This window comes from Rhodamnia argentea, chromosome 9 (genome assembly GCF_020921035.1).
Source record: "Rhodamnia argentea isolate NSW1041297 chromosome 9, ASM2092103v1, whole genome shotgun sequence".
Lineage (NCBI taxonomy): Eukaryota > Viridiplantae > Streptophyta > Magnoliopsida > Myrtales > Myrtaceae > Rhodamnia > Rhodamnia argentea.
The window spans coordinates 6,110,540-6,131,696 of record NC_063158.1 but is presented as its reverse complement, the minus strand read 5'-3'; the positions used below and the strand labels follow the sequence as shown (position 1 = coordinate 6,131,696).

At 41.4% G+C, this 21,157-nt stretch overlaps 3 protein-coding genes across 4 annotated transcripts; 1 reads left to right on the top strand and 2 right to left on the bottom strand.

The window, feature by feature from the left end:
* Nucleotide 1: 1 nt before the first annotated feature.
* On the bottom strand, nucleotides 2–3,115 carry LOC115748559 (nematocyst expressed protein 4-like). Of its 2 annotated transcripts, none has more exons than XM_030685073.2 (9): nucleotides 3,021–3,115; nucleotides 2,800–2,945; nucleotides 2,580–2,601; nucleotides 1,777–1,833; nucleotides 1,604–1,685; nucleotides 1,344–1,439; nucleotides 1,136–1,260; nucleotides 1,026–1,044; nucleotides 2–710 (listed from the first exon to the last, which is right to left on the bottom strand). In XM_030685073.2, the coding sequence occupies exons 2-9, from the start codon at nucleotides 2,894–2,896 to the stop codon at nucleotides 441–443; spliced, it is 768 nt and encodes a 255-aa protein (XP_030540933.1). In that variant the 5' UTR covers nucleotides 2,897–2,945; nucleotides 3,021–3,115; the 3' UTR covers nucleotides 2–440. The 2 variants fall into 2 exon arrangements, with proteins under 2 accessions (XP_030540933.1, XP_030540930.1); XM_030685070.2 differs by having other exon boundaries at nucleotides 3,029–3,115.
* Nucleotides 3,116–4,633: 1,518 nt separating this feature from the next.
* On the bottom strand, nucleotides 4,634–6,890 carry LOC115748618 (pentatricopeptide repeat-containing protein At2g46050, mitochondrial). The gene has a single exon (XM_048285313.1). It carries the CDS (start codon nucleotides 6,616–6,618, stop codon nucleotides 4,642–4,644), a length of 1,977 nt encoding a protein of 658 aa, XP_048141270.1. The 5' UTR covers nucleotides 6,619–6,890; the 3' UTR covers nucleotides 4,634–4,641.
* Nucleotides 6,891–10,758: 3,868 nt separating this feature from the next.
* Nucleotides 10,759–13,745, top strand: LOC115748617 (G-type lectin S-receptor-like serine/threonine-protein kinase SD2-2). The gene has a single exon (XM_030685156.2). It carries the CDS (start codon nucleotides 10,945–10,947, stop codon nucleotides 13,681–13,683), a length of 2,739 nt encoding a protein of 912 aa, XP_030541016.1. The 5' UTR covers nucleotides 10,759–10,944; the 3' UTR covers nucleotides 13,684–13,745.
* The last annotated feature ends 7,412 nt before the right edge of the window (nucleotides 13,746–21,157 follow it).

Below are 21,157 nucleotides of genomic sequence, written 5' to 3'. Positions count from 1 at the left end.
CCCGAAACTCTTGTCCTGTTGGAATATTCTCGCGCTGGAAGTTATCGAGAAACTTTGTTATAAACATTATACCTGTCTTCTTTACTGTTAGACATTTGATGTATGTTGCATTATGTCTCCTTAGCATGGACAGCAGACCAAAAGTAAATTATACACAGCTTACACAACGCAATGGCAAAACCTCGCCAAGGCAAAACAGAAGGAAAATGAAGTCATTATGAGCTAGATGATAAGAAGATTGTTTGTCTATAACAGCATTTACTTCATGTCAGGGAAAGACGCACCTTGGTATATAGTTATCCATCGGCTAATGTCTTCCATCAATAGAACCCAAAGTTCGGGATATGCGACTAGTTAATGCTATTGTTGTACGATCACTTCCTTAAAATAATGAGATGCACATGTTGAATAGTAATCCGCTGGAAAGCTGCACTGATTCTTCATCTTGGATGTCCTGGATGAGGATAAGCAGCGAGTGGAGGAGGAGGAGGATAAGCAGCAGGTGGATAAGCCGGAGGTGGATAACCTTGAACTTGAGGAGGCGGGGGATATCCGTAAGGTGGTGGCCCAAAAGCTGGTGGCGGCAGCTGTCCGGCTGGAGGAGGAAATGGCTGGTCAATCCGCGACATCTGCTGCACCGGAGGCACGACCATGACAGGTTGTTGCCCAAACTTACCGTCTCTCTTGTCCATTTCAATCTTATGTTGGGTCTGGATATGATCCAAAAGTCAGTAACTAAGCAGTCAAATTCTCTAGCGAATTGTTCTCGACGTATAAAGTACTGGGATGGTAATATATGGCCGCTAAAGATGACATGGTCATTCAGAACCAAGATGTTTAGACTTCTTTCCGATGATTCAGCTACTATTTGTCAGAACGAGAATGAAAAAAGATTATGAAATGGGGTGGTTGATAGCATTCCTAGAGCCTCCTAGTATAATCTGATTTATAGTGAAACTGACATAAAGAGAAAGGCATAACTTCCTGATTCATTTGTATGCGATTGATAGTAGATAGTACCGTACCTGCATACATGCACAGACCCTGCAAGATGATGCAGATCAAATAATCAGCAAAACGCTACCGGATTCATCACACTCAAGCTGTTGAGAAGGGTAGAGGGAAAGTCTCTTACGTGCAATAAACCACGTCGGATAAGCAAGACAAGCACTGTGAAGCTTCTTCAATTTCCTCGCTTCCTGTTAGACAAGCAACCAAGGAACATATACACGCCAGTTGGTTGAGGCAGAACATGAACGCCTGCATGAGAAGGCAATTGGTCAAGTAAGAGGTTGACATGCCCAACCGACATGATGGAAAGATGAGGGAGCACGAAAGATTACGATGATGCAGTTATCGCACTGCGTTGTCTGTATGTTGAATTCGTCTTGCAAAAGGAACCGGGTCGAGGCTACTGAGTTTGCGAAGAAACAGAAAACCTTAATAAAGCAAAAAGTGAAAAAGAAAAGCCATCGACAGCATTAGTAGATATTTAACAATTAAGCGGACATGTAATATACAAAGCGAGCAGAAGCTGTGTAAGTGCATAAACAGATCAACGAAGAAGCCGGAAGAGTCGATTGCAATCAGACCGAGCTCATACCTCCGTGCAAAGACAAAATTCAGGGCACCGGCTTTCTCCACACCTACCACTGCATGGCATAAAGCCAGCGCAGCATGTATACCTGTCATATAGATGAGTTGGGAACGAGGCTCTGTATCTATCTATCATAATAGAATTCCTGCCAGAAAAAAGGCTCTAGTGCCATAATTTACCTGGACATATCATTGTAAAGAGCTCGCTTGCGCAGCATGAATGAAGCACACGGACCACTGCTCAGAGGAATGATAGCGACGATGATTATACAGAGTTCTGATTGTAACTCTCTCTTGATGAGTAAGCCATGATAAAAAATCAACTATTCATGATAAATGTCACTAAAAACAATGTCAGTACAAGAACTGTGTGAGATCCTAAATTCTTAAACCTGACTCAACATACCAAGTGATGTGCCATAATTGCATCGGATACTCCACAAGCATACCATTCAAATTATACCGCATCATTCAGGATTTTAAATTTCGTAAACCTTCTTAATACACCTCTCACTACTCATTCACAATTTCACTTTAGACTTATGCTGCTTGTTGATGAGAAGCAGCTCAATTTGTCTCCTTTTCGAACCCTCTTTTTCTATTTCAGTTCCAGTTTGACTGTCCAGGGATATGCCGTCATCCCGGTTGCGAAGTGGAGATTTTGAGATCACATTGATCCATTTTCACATATCCTAATCATGATCCATTGCTGATCAGATGCAACTAATCCATGGTTATCTATCATAAGCATTCAAAAGGTACAATGTATACACATGCTCTTCGTAAAGAAAAACCTAAAACACAACTGGTCCACAGAAATAGCTCAGATTGATCCTGGTCTTATATTGCAGAATGGCGCATAAAAACAGCGTGAAACATTACGTAACATGCATGAACTTGATAAAAAGTGTGACATTAACACTACTATATCAGTGAACAATCTAAGTTTCGAAAAGATGAAAGATATGATAGAGAAGTCGTACCACAATGCTGCAAAGCAACAATCTGCGCATTAAAACAGAAGGAGTGGAGCTGGTCAGTCATTTCATCTCATCAGAATGAAACATTTCGAACAATTGACAGTAAGAATAAGAAAACCACAACCCAGAAAAATCTACACGCATCCACACATCCCTGAGTAATGAACCTAGTGATAGCAAAACGAGGAGAAGATCAAGATAAAAAATAATGAAAACAGATTACATGGGAAATCAGCGCTGGCGCTCATGAGATCCGTGTGCCAAACGTTCCTGTAGTGCTGACGCAGCTCCATTTTCTCCGCACGGATTTGAAGCGCCATCGTTTGTCTGTCAGATTGCGATGAACAAATCGAATCCGAAACGAATTTTCTATACAGAGCCAAGGGCTGGTTATTAGCTTGAAGGACAAAGGATGGAGAGAGAGAGAGAGTGAGAGAGAGAGACAGAGGTACGAGGAAAAGGCAAGTGACGATCCGGGGTTGTTAGGAACGTGCAGTTACTATCAGTGCAAACATAGGCCCTTCCCGTGTGATAACTGCATCAGTCAGAAAGCTTTGGCTGAAATTACTTTTATTGCCAATGGCAGTTACATCTTCAGATCCATTACAAGCTAAGCCTAATACCAAACCGGAAGCGGAAACTTAGGCTGCGGGCTGAAGAAAGGAAAAAGATTCGCAATTCCCTAGATCTAGGGATACATGAAAATGTACATGACATTTCATAGATTACAACACCATGCTCCCCAGTTTGGAAACTTTCTTTCTCTTATGGATTTCCATGACCCTTTGGATTTTCTTCTTGTTTCTCGACATAGAAGTTAGTGATAAATAAGCTCACCGTAAGGTGACCGGTAGGTGCGGCATGACAAATACCATATGACTGTGACAAGTGTCGACGGTCCGTGCTACCATCTATGAGATTTCATGTTGGATCCGCCATCTTAATCTAATAGTATGGTCATCTTGATCTTTTAAGTCTGCATAATACCTTCTTTACCCATCAGTCGTGCGAATAAAGAGTTTGCATCTAGGTGAGCGCATTAGATCTCCTGAAGACAAATTATATGACAAAGGGAGGAGAAAAGTAGCATATGAGTATGCCTTGTGAGCTGTGCTCGTGCACATATGGTACTGATCAATCTTCTACTTATCTACGTTATCTAGTAACTTGACCAGTTTTTCTTTATTTGGGTTCTACGTATGACTTGCCTACAAGATTCTCCACACAAGCAATAGTCACCACTTTGTCTGCAACTTCATCTTTCTCGATGAAATTCTTTTCGTCTGCCACTTTGACACTGTAATAGTGGTTTTCACTTTGTGCGGCCCAATCATGCTCAATCAGACTGCATTAGAAGAATAAGTGAGAAAAGCTCTCAAACTTTGCTCGAGGCTATGGGGAAAAATGTCCTCAAAGGGAACAAAATGCTTCTCTTGATCAACTGCACCTCAACCCCGGGCTCAATCCGGTTTGCTATTATATGAAGTAACCATTCTTCTCGGGGAAAAGCAAACATTGCTCGCTTAAAATCACTTCTTATTGGAGTTCCTTTCAATGACATGCGTTGTGCTTGTCATTTGCAATTAGACGGACGAACCATTCAATCCAATTGAGGAAGAAACGAACTCTTTCATTTACCATCCCTTTTTTAGGATAACCTTGACTTCCTTTTGAGAGACGAAACTTTAGGCCCTTGCTATTGGCCATCCATCATGGTCCGCATAACCATCCCATCTTTCTCTGGAGAAGCAATGGCCGGGCTTTTCCAGTGTCGTGGCAATGGTCCACTCCAGTAGGAAAGTTCCATTAATTGGCCCCGAGTGTACATCTTCTGATTTCCCATCTCTGACTAACATGTTCCCAGTCACATCAAGTAATCACACTGAGAGATTCCTTGGAGAAGCTTACTTGATGATATATATATCTGGACGTCATAAATTTATGAGCAATAGTTTAGTGAAGCTCTGAAAAGCTCTGTTGATACCTCTGATTGCAACTTCATTCTTGACTGGGTACTGAAGGATGGGCCAATCCAATATATCAAGCGTGCATTTTGCGATCCAAATTAACAACAGAATTGGGAATCACTGTCCTCCTCCAGTTGCCTAAGCAACATTCCGAGCAATGCATATATTTCAAAGGCTTGTGGGTGGGACTTGTCACTCGAAACAAATGCCCGAATGTGACCTGAAAGATGAATCCAGCTACAACCAGCAACTTTATTGTCACACCTGTCTGTCATCTTTTTCCTTAGTCTTGCTACTTCTGTCCACCTTCCTTCAGAAGCATAGATATTTGACGTAAGACTGTAATTGACAGTCTCATTCGGCTCTATAGAGAGTAGCATCTCAGCAGCTTCATGCACTAACTTCTTGTTGCCATAGACTTTACATGCCCCCATAAATGCTCGTAGCATTTTTGCATGTAGTTCAGGCAGTTTGGTCAACAAATCATAAGCCTCATCCAGAAGACCAGCACGTGCAGCAAGATCGATTAGAGACGCGTATTGCTCCGCATCAGGCACAAGCCGATATGTATTGATCATCAAATAGAAGTAATGAAGGCCCTTGCTTACCATTCCAGCGTGAGCACAGGCAGAGATAACCCCAAGAAAAGCAATTTTATCTGGCCATATGCCACAAGATAACATCTTCTCAAAATCTTCTGTAGCTTCTTTAGCTAGACCATTAAATCCATATCCACGGATGATTGTACTCCATGTTACAAGATCAGGTTCATCTACCGAGCTGAAACATTTAGATGCACTGTCCATGTGCCCACATCTGGAATACGCATTTATCAGAGAATTTAAAACTGACAAGAAAGATTCGAACCCACTTTTGATTGTATGAGCATGGATTTGCATTATTTCAGATGAGGATGATGTATTGCCGCAAGAGCTAAGAACACTAGCCAGAGTCAATTCGTCGGGGTGGAAGTCTTTCTGGAGCATTTCTTGAAGAAGCTTCATGGCCATCAATCCATCTGCAACCCTTCCATATCCTACAATGATAGTGTTCCAAGAAACAACATTCTTAGATGGCGTCATGCGGAAAGCCTTGTGAGCATCGTCTATTCGTCCATTCTTCCCACATGCATCGACAAGCACACTCGACACTAAAATATCTGCGTCAAAAGAAAGTCTAATCGCAAGACCGTGAATTTGCCCAATCAATAGCCATTGTCCTGAAGTGGCACAACAGCTAAGCAAACTAGAAAACGTGAACTCATCGCCTTTCACTCCAGCCAACTGCATTAAATTGAATAACCCAAAAGCCTCTTCAGCTGAGAATGTCGAAGCATAGCAAGAAAACATCGCATTCCAAACAGCTAAATCCCGATAAACTACTTCATCAAAAAACTGCCTCGCCTCTTCCACTCGACCACATTTCCCGTATAAACTAATAAGACCATTGCTGACAAAACAATTCATACCAACCCCGTATTTCACTATAAAACAATGCAACTGCCTACCGACCTGAATGTCATCAGACTCTAGGCAAGATCGGAGGAGACCATTAAATGTCAGGAAGTCCGGATTCACCGACTCCATCAACATCCTCCTGAAATAAATAACCAACTCAGAGAACAACTCAGTATCAGCGCCACGAGCTGCGGCATCGCAGATCAATGTGTTCCACGTGACGACATTCTTCATGGGAATTTCGTCGAACAATGTCCGGGCATCGCAGTACTGCCCACATTTGACGTAAACATCCAAGACCTGATTCTGCAAGGACAGAAAGCTACACAGCCCTGACTTCACCACGCGTGCATGCACTTGTTTTCCCTCGCGAAGGCGCCGACACTTCGCGGAGATCTTCAGGGCGTTGGAGCAAAAGGCGCGTGTCGAGTCGGCATGAGGGTGGTTGGAGCGAGTCGACTCGGAGTTTGGAGATAAGGCCTCCTCGGCGCCGCCGTTTTGCGGGGCATTTTGGCTGGTCCGAGACTCGGAGGGGGCTGCAGAATTAGTTGGCGCCAAGGCCAGCAGCCGATCGAAATGGACGGCGCAGATCGAGCGGGTGCGGCGCATGGCAAGCATCCGACGGCTGTTGTTGAAAAGGCGCTCAGGCAAGAATTCCAGTTTCTCCTCGTAGGGTAGCGTACGGACCCCGACCCATTCATACGTCGATAGTTCCGGTCCGGAGTATAACCATGAAGCTACAACACGGCGATCGTTGAATTCGAACCCGACATATATTCCGTACCTTGAGTTTCACTGGGAACTTGTCGAGTTTAATATGGCTTATCCAATCCAACGACCCAAATTTTAGTTATTGAGATATCACCACGTCGCTACGCTCGTTTTGTCAATATAAATTCCAAAACAAACAACGAAATATTAGAACTATGAAATAGTCGGCTAGCTCTCACCTGTCATTGCACGAATGTTAGGATGTAATCTCTTACTAAGTGATATTTTCGCACTTTCGAGTCGATTTAGTTGTAGAGAGTAATTAAAGATGTATCACATGATCTCAAATAATCACGAAATTGCCTAAATCGTTTCGTCAGTTCATTACGGTAGACTTGGCAAACAACATCGTAGGAAAATGCGATCCTAAGTATTATTTTTGGCTCCTTGGGCTTGGCTTCACATCACTCGCGGGAAGCCGATAGCTGATTTGCCCCCACCTAATGAGCCGTAGGCTGCTGCTTCTCAATCTTTTTGCCTTTTATTCGCGTGGCATCTAATGTAAACTAAATAAATGTCGTTTTCCCTTTGGTAGGTGTGCTTCAATTCTAGAAGCTCGACCGAAAAAAAAAAATAGTGAAAATTATTATTACAAGATATATCGACCCTTGTATACAAAGTAGATATGACCACGGGCAGATTTGGGCCCGAAACCGACCCATAAAATAATTGTAACAGGAATCAGCCCGGTTTCTCACGGGCCGGTTACGGTTTAAAAAAATTTGGAACCGGCGGTTCCGAATAGCCGGTCCCGAACCAGTTTTGAACCACAAAAAACAAAAAAAAAAAAAAAAAACGAAAGGGGAAATGGCTCTTTCCCCCCAACGGTCTAAAATTGGGTCGAACCGGAACCGCCCCTTCAAGGGCCGGTTCTAGTTCAAGCATGGCCACGAACCGAAATCGGAGATTTACGGCCCATGGCTATGTCTAAAACAAAGCCTCCAACTTGTAAAAAATTTCACTGTCTGAATATTTCCATGGAAAAATTCCAAATAAAGACTTGAAATGCTTTCATTTCATCAAATAAGGGCCTGAAATGGGTATTGTTTCAAATAAGAACGTAAAGTGCCATAACTGTCTCAAATAAGAGTTTGAAGTGATCATAGTTGTTTCAAATAAGAGTCTGACCTCGGCGATCATGGTTAAATATTTCGACCCGCCAAGGGCATTTTCGTCAAAATTAACCTAATCTTTAGCTAAATTAAGAACATGAAGTTAAAAAAAATAAAGTCTATGGTCGTCACCTCACTACTAACGAGGTCATTGATGCCTTGGCTAGGGCTGACAGAACTAGGAGAGGGTTGCGACCCTCTCCCAAATCAAGGCGAGGGTCGTTGGCCCCCACCGGCCATTACTTGTCGAACAGCCTCTTATTTATTAAGAAATTTTTGGCTAAGTAGAAGTTGTGGTCAGTGAATGGCTGCACCAAGTACCAATCATTAAATTAATGGTTCGCTGCAGTTATTCAACTAAAAAAATACAGGTGAAATCTGGATAGATCCTATGATATGTTTCAGGGTATACATTTCTTATCTGTTTGAAATGTTTTTTAATTGGTTATAATTATTTATGTGGCTGCTGGTGGGTGATCAAAGGTCAACTTGCTCGTCCAATCGTCTGAAGCCTCCGAGGTCTCTGTCCCGACCGCTGTTTGACTGCAACGGCGTCTTTGAAATTCGATGCGCATCGATTGTCCGTCGTGGGCCCCAGTAACTTTTTTTGAACCAAAAAGAAGATTATTAAAAAAAAGGAAAAGCGGGAGAAAATGATTTTAATTCTCATGCGTGGGGGAGATATTCTTAATTGTTAATTGGACTTCCGAGGCGAAAAAATCTATTTCCCTTTTTTTCAATTCGGTTCAAAAAGTACATTTTTATTATTGTGATTTTCCCCAAAAATGTTTAGTGGCCTCGTGACCAACGTTGGACTTTTTTTTTTTTTTTGTCGAATCCAACGTTGGACTTCACCACGGTTGTCTGCAACCATTTCAATCTCCATCCCTCCTCTCGGCCATTTTCTTTTGATTTACGAAAATGCCCTCACCATCACCTCTTTTTTTTTCTCTGTCGATAAAAAAAAATGTGTTAAAGGCAGTCGGGGTGTGGCGGGAAAGAAATTTTGGGTGGAAAGTGTACAAAAATTCAGAATTTCCCCGAGATGCAAAAACATTCTTTTGATTCCACCATTTTGTCTCAATCAAGCGGAAAAAAAAAAAAAAACACCTTATCTCTCTTGAGATCCCGTGGAACGAATATATCTTAATTGATAAATCTCAACTTACGAGAACTCTTGAACGCTACAAAATAGCTTTTCATCTAGGTCAGAAGTGTAAAAAAAAAGTATTAATATCACGAAAAACCTTAATTTAGTACACATGTGATAAATTTATCCTAAATTATTTTTTTGACCACAAAAAATATTAAACTAGTACACTTGTGATAAATTTATCTCAAATTGATACACCTGTGACAAATTTACTCTCGGTTAATTTTCGTTAAATTTAATCGTCAAATTATTGAGTTAGATGGTACGTGGCAGTTCATGAATGTATCAATTTAAGGTTTTTATCCTCTATTTATCGCATGTGTATCAATTTGAGATTTTTCGTGATATTAACTCAATTTAACGAAGGGTAAATTTATCACGGGTATACTATTTTAGAGTTTTTCGTGGTAAAAAAATAATTTGAAATAAATTTGTCGTACACGTACTAGTTTGAAATTTTTCATGTTATTAACCAAAAAAAAAAAATCTATTACTCCATATTTATACGAGAGCCTGAAATTCAAAATAGCCCCTTTACTTTTCTAAAAAGTGTTATAGATCATCTTTCACATCGATTTGGTGGCGGATTTTGCTAACGTGGAGTTTACGCCGTTAAATAGTTAACTCGACAATAATTATCTTATTCCCTTTTTTTTTTTTTTTTGTTATCATTGCTTTGAACTGACATATATTTCCCAACTTTGTGTTGGGTTGCCTAATCCCTTTGACGACCGCCCTCCAAAGGAAGAAAAAAAAAATGAAAACACAAGGGTTAGGTATGTTTTACTCAATAATCACCATCCTCGATTATAAGATAGCCATTTTCTATTGATTTGACTAATAAATCACGATGCATGAGCCACTTGTTTGACTAGAATCAAAATTGAAGAGGGGGTGATAATGACATCAAATAAGATAACATCGAAGGAGATGATTCGGTGGGAAAGAGAAGACATCATTTGACATGAGACTAAGTACAACAACCATGAATAGCACCGATGCCATCATTTGCATTTGTGAGATTTCGAGTTTAAAACCTTCAGCAGAGAAAATTTCTATACTTGAATTGTCTGTCTCGTGACCTTGGTCATGTCTTATAAACATGTAATAAGGCCATACCCATTAATTTATGACCCAAGTTATGTGGTATATATCCCATAAAATTGGCAACAACGGGCCTATGATGTATAAGAATAATTCTTTATTGAACATGGAATATACAATAGAAACAACGTAAATTGCCACGTAAAGTATACATGAGCAAAATTACTAATAAAAGGTCAAATCTATTACATGGATGTCAATTCAGTTATAAACCTTTTAATTTGACCAATTTAATTCTAAAACTTGAACAAATTTTTACACTTTTCGTATTTTTCTGAAATCTTTACAATTTTTTGGATTTCTTTTCCCTTTTTCCTCCGGGTCGTCGGGCCTCGGCGATGCTAAGAATTGGATTGGTGAATCCTTTTAGCTTCATTTTATTTTTAATACATGGCAAGTCTTAGGTAATCTCTGTACATGTGAGCTTAACTGACGTTAATGTTGAATATCATCCCCGTGGTTTTTTTTTTTTTTTTAAAATCTGAAGGGCTTTTCGTTTTTCCCTACGAAAATTTGGAGTGGCGGATAGTTACGAGCGACAAAGGCTATTTGTGTCTTTTCACAGAAAACGACAAGGAAAATTTGCAGGACTTCTTTAAGCTGTCCGTGAGCGTCGGTGGTGGTGGGAGTGGGAGCTTCAGAGATGGCTCCTCTCTTTTGTCTTCCTCTTCCCTCTCCCGACCGAGCTTCTTCTTCATCACTTTTCACTCGAGGGCTCCATTGAAACACTCACGCTTCCGCTAGCCGAAGAGCACGTGACGTCCTTGCGCGACCTAAGCATGTGCGAAATCGAGTGAATGAGCAATGTCACCATCCACCATCGCTTCCATCGCCATTCTTGCTTCTCTCCTTCTGGTACTCCCAGTACTAACCAGAAATGGCCCGCCACTCTCAAGCTCTGAAGCAAATCACATCAGTAATACCACCTCAAGTCTCGCCGTTGACAGGGAAACCAAGCTCGGAGCTAGACTAACTCTCCAAGGGCCTCCTGAAGTCCACTCAACTGCCGCGAAGCAGACTGCCAAGACCCGTCATCAGCTGAAGAAGATCGTCGCCGTTGGACCAGGAGCTAATCGAAATGCATTGCCCAGTAGCAAGAAATTAAGGACGACCAGAGTCATTTTGAGGGGGAATTCAACACTACAGAGCGAGAACGGCACGTTCAAGCTCGGATTTTTCAGCACAAACGGGGATTCGGCTTGGTACTTAGGAGTCTGGTACGCCTCAATCCCAACTCCGACTTACGTTTGGGTCGCCAATCGCGGCAAAGCGGCCAAGAATTTAACGTCGTCGACGCTAGAATTCACTGACACGGGTCGATTAGCGGTGAGAGAATCAGGCGATTCCGTCTTATGGCAAAGCGATAACACGGAAATGTCGTCGGAGGTCACGTTTTCGGACAGTGGGAACTTGATTTTGTGGTCGAGCGAAGAGAAGATCACGTGGCAGAGCTTCGATTACCCGACGGACACGTGGTTGCCGGGCATGAACCTCACCAAGGACCGAGTACTGGTTTCTTGGAGGAGCTTGTCGGATCCGTCACCGGGTCAGTACTCTCTGAGGCTCGACCCAGATCAGTACGGTGCGTTCCAGCTGATCTACGACTCCGGGAAGGTGTACTGGTCCACCGGGAACTGGAACCGGGGGGCATTCTCTGGCGTGCCGGAGATGACCATACCGTACATTTACCAGTTCCACTTCGCCAACCCATTTAGGCCGACAGCTTCTTTCGGGTACTCCGAGAGGTCGGTGGACAGCGCTTCGGATCCACCACTGACCCGGTTCCAGGTGGACATCGACGGCCAGCTCCGGCAGTACACGTGGACGCCGCAGACGGAGAACTGGAACACATTCTGGTCGGCCCCTGAGAGCCAGTGCAGGGTCTATGGGCTGTGTGGCAATTTGGGGTTCTGCAGTAGCAGGACATTGAGGCCCTGTGAGTGTCTCTCTGGGTTTAGGCCTGTGGATGGTGAGGGTTGGGATTCCAGGGATTACTCTGCGGGTTGTCACCGAGCGAGTGAGCAAAAATGTGGGAAAGATGATGTTTTTGAAGAGGTAGGTGTAATGGGGTTTGAAGGAGGCGATGTGGTTTCATTTTCTGGGAGTAGGAGTCACTGTGAGAAGTCTTGTTTGGGCAATTGTTCTTGCATTGGCTTGTGTCACAATGAGAGGACCAATTTGTGCAAGAACATTTATGGGTCTCTGTTGAATCTCAGGAACTTGAGTGCGGATGCTGCTTCTGAGGATGTGCTACATGTGAGGGTGCCGAGAGGAGGGATTGTTAAGAAGAACATATCAAAGAGTATGGTCTTAGTGGCCAGCATTGTCGGATCGATTGCGATTTTGGGGTTCTCAGCATTGATATTGTCAATTGCTCGGAATAGGAGGGAGAAGGACAAAGGCAAAGATGGAGATGAAGAATTTCAGCTGCTCAACTTGAGGGTCTTTTCGTACAAGGAGCTTCACATGGCCACAAGAGGGTTTTCTGAAAAACTCGGACATGGTGGTTTTGGCGGAGTTTTCAAAGGAATTTTACCTGATTCCACTCCCGTTGCCGTCAAACGCCTCGAAAGGCAAGGTGGTGGGGAGAAAGAATTCCGCGCCGAGGTGCGCACCATAGGAAACATTCAGCATGTCAATCTGGTAAGGCTTAGAGGTTTCTGTTCAGAAAACTCTCACAGGCTTCTGGTTTACGATTACATGCCAAATGGTCCTTTGAGTGCATATTTACGCAGGGACGGTCCGAATTTGAGCTGGGAGGTTAGGTATAGAGTAGCAATTTGTACTGCGAGAGGCATTGCTTATTTACATGAAGAATGTAGGGACTGTATCCTCCATTGCGATATCAAGCCAGAAAATATACTACTGGATGGCGATTTTTCAGCCAAGGTGTCAGATTTTGGCTTGGCTAAGCTGGTTGGCCGGGACTTTAGCCGAGTTCTAGCCTCTATGAGAGGCACGTGGGGCTATGTTGCACCGGAGTGGATCTCTGGCGTGGGAATCACGACCAAGGCTGATGTTTACAGCTATGGGATGACGTTGTTGGAATTGATTGGTGGCCGCCGCAATGTTGAGGCGCCGCCATCTGCAAGTGGAGAGGGTGGGGCTGGCGAGAAATGGTTCTTCCCGCCGTGGGCGGGCCGCCAAATTGTGGAGGGGAATGTGGCGGCAGTTATGGATGACCAGCTTTGCGGGGCATACAACATGGAAGAGGCAAAGCGGCTGGCAATGGTGGCCGTGTGGTGCATACAGGACGAGGAGGACGCGCGGCCGACAATGGGGACGGTGGTAAAGATGTTGGAAGGCGTGGTGGAAATACCTGTCCCGCCCCCACCCAAGCTGATACAAGCCCTCGTTTCCGGTGAATCTTTCCAAGGGATCAGGGAACATTCTGGTATTAGGATGTCTACAATTGGTAGCTATTCCGGGGGCAATGTGGAAGCATCTAGTGCCGCATCTGAATCTCCTCTTGGTGTTGTCTCTTCCCCAGCAAATGTAGAATCACCCGAATCTTCTACTAACCAAATTAACCGGCAAGTTTGAAATTAGTGTCAAGAATTCAAGGTTTTTGTGCCTCCTGCTCTGGTGCCGTAGTTGCTGTGGCAGTTCAGGTGTTGTCCTCCTGATTGATATTTCAAGATTCAGAAGAGAAGATGCATGGAGTTTTTTTTTTCGCTTGGATATTGATCAGTGACTTCAGAACATAAACTAGTCCAAGCAAATCAAAGTTCTAATCCTTCTCTTGCAGTCAATCATCTTATGGTTAAATTCCTAGTACATGGCCGAAACTCTGAAACGAGTTCCTGAAGAGCATCGGCCCGGTACTCACTGCTCACTGGCACTCATGGTTCATTGTCCAAACAGGAACTTTTGTATGGTTGTGAAATGGTTTGGCGAGTGGTTGCATCTACTCAAGTTTTGTTTCCTTCTCTGATTATTCTCAGTCATGGAGTGTAATTAGCATCATAGGATAGGCTTTCAACTCTTCACAACCATTTTCATAGCAGCTTTGAGGTCGTGGATTCTTGTGGTTTATCTGTCGATTGCTAGTCCATTGAGGGGCCTAAACGGCTAGTATTTCCAACCAAAATCTATATGGACCTCATATGCAAAGAGACTAGAAGGCTAAAGTCAGTCCATTGTTTTCGAGCCCCCTTCATTCCGCTTCGAATAATCCAATTAGTTCTCTTGGTAGAAAAAAAAAATTGGACAAAAAGTTCGACTCAGGTGCGTTCTTCCTCCAATTAACAAAGGGATCATGGCGGAATTGCCTTGGACCCGAACTTAGATGATCTATCCATGATTAGGATGAAGCTGGGGTGACATTAAGTGGGGTTCTGGATGGGCCTAAGCCGATGTCATTGTGGAAGAGCTAGAAGAAGAAAAAAGTCGGTCCAATGTTTGTTTTTTTTAACTTCACGTGCAATCTCGTTTCCTGGCTAAGCACTTCCCGTCAGGCAGAACCATGCCAAGGGTATCACGAGCCTTGTGGAGCACACTTATCATAAATTTATGCATGCTTAGAACAATGCACGGGAGAGCACTAAGTCCTCATCCTTTAAGTTTAGGGAAAAATTTCAAATAAGGACATGAAGTGCTTAGATCGTTTTAAAGAAGGACCTGATCGAACGGCATTTTCGTTCTTTAATTTTTTTTAAAATTTTTCTCTTTTTCTTTTCTTTCTTTTCTTTTTTCTTCTTTCTTTTTCGTCATTTTCTTAAAAAAAGAAAAGAAAAAGTTCACAGAATCCATGGCGGCCAGTGCATGTTCGGGCTGTCTTACTCCACTTTACAGAACCTTGGCCATTGCAGGCGATGATACAGGCGAAGAATTAGATCAACAGCAGCAAAGAGAAGAAGATGATCACATAAGCCTCTTTCCCGATTCCATCATCCACCACATCTTCTCCTTCTTGCCCACGAGGGACGTCTTCAAGGCACGCGCCCTGTCGCCCAGGTGGTGCGCGCTCAGCGACACCGTCCCCGACTCGCTCTCTCTCTCTCCCGAGACGTACCACTCTTGACATTGGCGGCATTCTGCTCCTTCGTCGACACGGTCTTCAACCTCCGCTCCTCAACCCACGTCGCAAAATTCCACCTGATCTCCCCCGCCTCACTTCCAATCTGGTGTCCAAGCTCGAGTCTTGGCTTTCGTTTGCCGCCGCATGCCGTGTCAAGGACCTGCGCCTCAAGCTCGCGCGCTTCGGACAACTCTTTCCGGTGCTATGAACCCTTTGCTGGAGGAGCTTCGATTGTGCGGCGACCAAATGGGGTTCGAGTTATCGAGCGGCGCCATCAATTGGGCCTCCTCAGGGTTCTGTCTGTGGTGCACTTGCAATTGACGGCCGACGAGATCAGGGCGGTTTTCGCGGGCAGTCCCGTGCTCGAGTCCCTCGTGCTGAAGTGTTTAGGGCGGTTTTCGCAGGCAGTCACGTGCTCGAATCCCTCATGCTGAAGTGTCGTGGTGGCATGGCCCGAATCGAGGTTCTCTCTAGGAGGATGAGAGAACTGATGATTGATGGGTGGGCTTACTTGTCCTCCGGAGGATCCGCGCCGTAGATTTCAGCTACTCATTTGCATACGCTGAGCCTGCAGGATAACTCACCCAGGATGGAATTGAGATTGACCGAAGGCCAGCTTTGTGGCCGAGGCCGAGCTAAATTTCTCCCTGAGGGAGATGGCAAGGGGAGGGGAGGGGAGGGGAGGGGAAAAAGAAAGTAGAAAAAGAAAAGAAAAGAAAAGAAATGGTATCGGAGTTAATGATTTGGCCGACCTCAATCTATTCCGGTGTTTGGTGGATATCTCATGAAAGAATCTAGTGACCAATGCAATTTTCGAGAGGTGGGCATTTTGGTGTAGCAACGTGGGCCTAATGACAGATTTCATGATTTGATATGGAGAAAAAGACCATAGATGAAGTTGGACATTGATGAAAATCTAAGCGGAGATATCTTGATGCAGAAGAATACCTAAATTAAGGGGTACTAAAACCCGACATTGAGTTTACACGTGAGGGGGAGATTGTTGTTATGCAAATGTGAGTTGTATTAGAGAAATTTCACATCGAAAACTTAGTGTCTTGTGGAGCGACTAATATATCTTAATAGAGTCATACCTCATTGACTTAAGCTTTTAAGTGAATATGAATCTAATTAGATATGTTTGACGGGTTCGGACTTACGCTCCCAACAGTGAACACTAGCCTTGGAAGCCCCCATCGTGATAGACACCACATTCCTTACCATGCCTGGAACCCGCTTCACTGTCTTTCCCTTGGCGTCGATTTTCGTTGGATTCAAAAATCCCAATTTAGGTGGTTTCCTAAACTACACTTGATTTGAATTTAACTGGCTAATTGAGATTATTTGATTCTAACTCGATCAGATTTGATTTGTTAAGCTTTATCGAATAGGCAATTTTTTTGTTTGAGTCGTTATATATATATCTCTGTGTGTGTGTGTGTGTGTGTTTTTCTTTTTTTTTCATAATTGAGGATATGATTTTGGGGACTAATATTAGACCGTCAATTAAGTTTGTTTTCTTATTTGTACGTGATAATATTGATTTCAATCGTGTAAGATGTTAGATTTTATATGTCATTAGATTAGGCATATACATCATATAAAATAAATGTCAAAAAGATTGCATTGCATTTAGTTTAGATTGCATTTATGCATACTTCCTAATTTAGAAATGCATATCTTAGATGCATTAGGAATCATGTAGCAACTAACGAAAAACATGAACTTCATGTTGTGCATAATTATGATTTGACATATATTATTTACTAATTGGCTAGAGTCATTTTTATGCAGTTTCTTACATCAAATCATAAAAAGAAGATACCAATATTAAAAGCATTGTTTTGTTAGGTAATCATTAATAAAAACCAGTATGTCATGTTAGTGTCCTAGAATTTACTTTTTTTTCTATAGAAAAGAAAAATACAATAATCTCTCACGAAATCTAAATAATAAGTTCAGTATATGGTTAGTCCCAATTCATATCATTAGAATTTCATATAGATTATATGTAAGTTGTTAATACAGTGTGTGTAATGACCTAGGAACTATATCCCGTTATTCTTCCTCTTATCCGATTTATTTATTATTTTCTGCCAACCTTATTCTTTATTTGCGAAAACATTAGTAGCTAACCTAATTTAACATATATAGTAACTTCCAAGATATTTATAAACATACTTAGTTTTACACATTTGACTCGAGTATATTTTACAATATACACTAACCTCCTTTACTATGTACAATCAAAATTTGGAAGGTTACCCTCGACTATGGCTACTCTGCCCCTCCATACTCTTACTAAATTGTTAGGATCTCTTCCTCATCCCGACTCGGGTACCCTCCTAAGGCGTCACTCCGCCTTGGAAACCTAATAGTTCATCGAAATTATGCAGATGACCCATGAGCATTCTTCCACCTAATTTTTTACGCTAGTTTCTACATTTACAACTTCCTGCTAGGAAGTGAGTTGGCAATCCAAATAGCGGGGCATGAGTCGAGTCCATCTTAGTTTCCAGAAAAATAAAGAGATGAGTGAACAACCCGGTAAATGAATTTACTAGGTCTAAGGTAGGAATATCAGCTTTATACTCAATAAAGCTATCATGTGATGCATTGTAAAATGAGTATGAATCTTCGTGGAGTCCACCACATAACTTTTGTTCAAATGCTATGAACATATCAATTTATTCAATTCACATCAAACGGCCACTCTGGCTCGTCGATTTGTGTCTATCCGGGCCATATATCATTGCTCATCTGGGCCATAAATAATTTCCAATCCATTCCATAGTTAGTAAGTTGTATCTCGGGAACCCTCATTCGTGGGTTCAATGTTACCAAATGGTAATTGTCTCGTATAATCACTTTCACGGGAACGACGGTTTAATATAACCATAATACGAACTCTTGAGACTTTAAGGGAACATTCACCTATCCGGGTCATAATAATTGCCTATCCAGGCCATAAATAATTGTCTATCCAGGCCATACATCGTTTCTCGGATGATCTGCACAAACACATTCTTGCTGGTACATGAATCAAATCATTTTAATGCAAGAAAATATCGTTGTGTAATGATTCAAATCATTTTAATGTAAGAAAAAATCATCGCGGCTTAATGCAATAACACCCGTATCGCACATTAAATGCACACAATTAATGTCAATCTAATGTAATACTTCGTTTACATAACAAACAGATGTTATTGTGTTAGATCTAGACCTGTACCCGAATTACGAGTGTCTAACGTAGTGCAACAAAGAAAACAAGGCTAGAGGCGATGTGACGGCGGTAACGGCGAGAGAGAGAGAGAGAGAGAGAGAGAGAGAGAGAGAGAGAGAATTGGTGGTTATGGGAATTGAAGAAACCGCACCCCTATTTATAGTAGTTTTCCAACTTCTTCCCCAACTTTCTTCGTTAATGAACTTGCTCATTAGATTTTTCTACAAATGTGAATGCATTTATAAAATTTTGATTTTTCCAACTTCTTTCTCAAGTTTCATCATTAATGATCTTGCTTGTTAGGGTTTTTTTTACAAATGTAAATGCATTTATAACATCTTGACTTTTTGAACTTTTTTCCCGAGTTTCATTATTATTGACCTTGCTCGTTAGGTTTTTCTACGAATGTGAATGCATACATTATCCCTATCTTTTATAAAATTGACTCGACATTGACTTAATTAACTTAGCATTAACTTCTTTATTCTATTTGATTATATACCAATTCAAGAATTATTTCTTTGTATCATATTTTCTAATAAAAAATTTTCAGGAAAACTTATTAAATAAGTATAGTAACAATTTCCTTGAGAAGTTTCGAAATAACTTTCTTGAAAAGTTATGGAATAACCTATTCTAAAAGTTCCTTTAAGAACATGTCAAGAAGATTTATTTTACTTTCTAATTATTTTTAATGTGGGGAAAATTTAGGATGTTACAACTCTTTCCCCTTAAGAAATTTCGTTCTCGAAATTTGAACATACCTGGGTCCATAATTGACGTGGATACTTGTCTTTCATTAATTCTTTGCTCCTTTTGACCGCTTTGCCATGTATCCGTTGCGCCACTCTGATAAATAATTTTATGCCTATGCTTTCCTTGACCTTAGAGAATCAAATATTATAAGGACAAACTGCTACATTCATCTTCACTTTTATCTCAACAATCGTTATAACACTTACAACACTTTAGAACTTTTGTAACTTCCCATACAGTCATTATCCGTAATAACTATTCCAACTAGTGGATCGCATCTTACCAGTATAACTTTCTAAATTCTCGCAATGTTGTTTTATTCAATTTAATTTCAAACCTTGAAATCATTTTGAACATTAGAAATGATACAACTTTACTTTCGAAAATCATTTGGGGAGTTCTAATTCGAACTTTAAAATCATTTGATCATTGCATATTATGCACTTCACTTGAACTTTAAAATCATTTGATCATTGTATACAATTTAACTTCACTTTTGAAAATAATTTTGGAATTTCAATCCGGACCTTGTAATCATCTTGAACTTGGGAAACGGTGCAACTCCATTTTCGAAAACCATTTTGGAGTTCCAATTCGATTTTTGAACCTTTGAAACAATGTGGCTTCCCTTTGAAAATAATTTTGTTGATAAAAGTGCAAAAACCACACATCGTGTGGGCAATTTAATTTAAAATGGGTAATGTCTCTATTTTTTAAGGTATTCTAAAATTCGAAAACTGTTTAGCTCGAAAACTTTTTCTCATTTTGAGAACTGTTTCAACTTTTCAAAGGAAAATCCTGATTTAAAAATGTCTTAGTCGCTGAAAACGCTTGGCTCATAAAATATTTCCAACATCAAAACTAGCTTATCTCAGAAGTATAAAATACCTCAGCCTTTGAAAAACAGCTTAGTTTAAAGGCATAAATCACCTCAAACTTGTAATCACCATAGTTTGAAGAATTGGAGATGCCTGAAGCTTTGCAATCAATTTTGTTCAAAGTTAAATACATCTCGATTTTTGAAAACATGCGATTCGGATCATAGAGGCATTTTTTACTTTGAAAACATTTTTGACTTTCTTTAAAATCGGTTTCAACTCTGTAAATGATTTAGATTTTGAAAACAGTTCGGACTTAGCACAATACCTATACTCACCTCCTTCAATGTATGACTTGGTTTATTCCTGCTCTCATCTTTATCCTAGAAGCCTGCCGGGAGCTGCTCTTTGTCCGGGCCTTGTTGCCTTGGCAATCACTTCCTGCCCTCATCGGATCGAAACGTTGCGGGTTCATCGGCCTTCGCTTGGTTCGTCCCCAAGTTACACACTCATGTAGGGAGTCTTGTTCGACAAGCCCCATACCAAGTCTTATGGTTGTTAGGTATTCCGTTTAGCTTGTCCCATACCAAACTTCACGGTTTATTAAGTCCGGTGCAAATATATAATGACGTGTGTAATGCATGCACGTTTTCAAAACTCAGCTATTTTAATGCAATAAACACATGCAATGCATGTATAACCTCATAGCTCAAACTATTTGCAAATCAATATCCAAAACATCAATTCTTGGTTTAAATTCAACAACATAGAACCATTAGTCGACATCAATTCCAACTTATAAGGGTTCATCACTACCAATCCACATCGATCTTTCTTGATCACTGCCTAAACTAGATTCAAGACCATTCAAGTCTATCAACAATTATTAACATCTAATCCTCCATACACCACTACAAGTTCATTCTATAGTTTGTGACTGCCACTCGCTTCCTTGCAAACCTCACAAAGTTGTTCAGAGCCTATTGATAAAGATCGACAGCTAACCCTCAACATGCCAACACGAAATCATCTCCGTAATCCTCGATTGTCACTTTTTTCATCACAAACCCAACATCCAACGTCCGTGGTACTAAATTAATCACCAACCAATTCAAGTACCAATAAATTTTCAAATTATCGATCCTTATCTTAAACTTAACATTATAAAATCATTAGACAACCATCAAATCTCGAGAT

Bases quoted from the DNA above. Each gene is read 5' to 3' on its own strand.
- LOC115748617 (XM_030685156.2), top strand. From the start codon at position 10,945: ATGTCACCATCCACCATCGCTTCCATCGCCATTCTTGCTTCTCTCCTT.
- LOC115748559 (XM_030685073.2), bottom strand. From the start codon at position 2,896: ATGGCGCTTCAAATCCGTGCGGAGAAAATGGAGCTGCGTCAGCACTAC. The intron at 1,686-1,776 runs GTAAATTATGGC...TCTATATGACAG, and splicing joins CTTTACAATGATATGTCCAG to GTATACATGCTGCGCTGGCT. The intron at 1,440-1,603 runs GTATGAGCTCGG...TGCTTTATTAAG, and splicing joins AATTTTGTCTTTGCACGGAG to GTTTTCTGTTTCTTCGCAAA.
- LOC115748618 (XM_048285313.1), bottom strand. From the start codon at position 6,618: ATGCTTGCCATGCGCCGCACCCGCTCGATCTGCGCCGTCCATTTCGAT.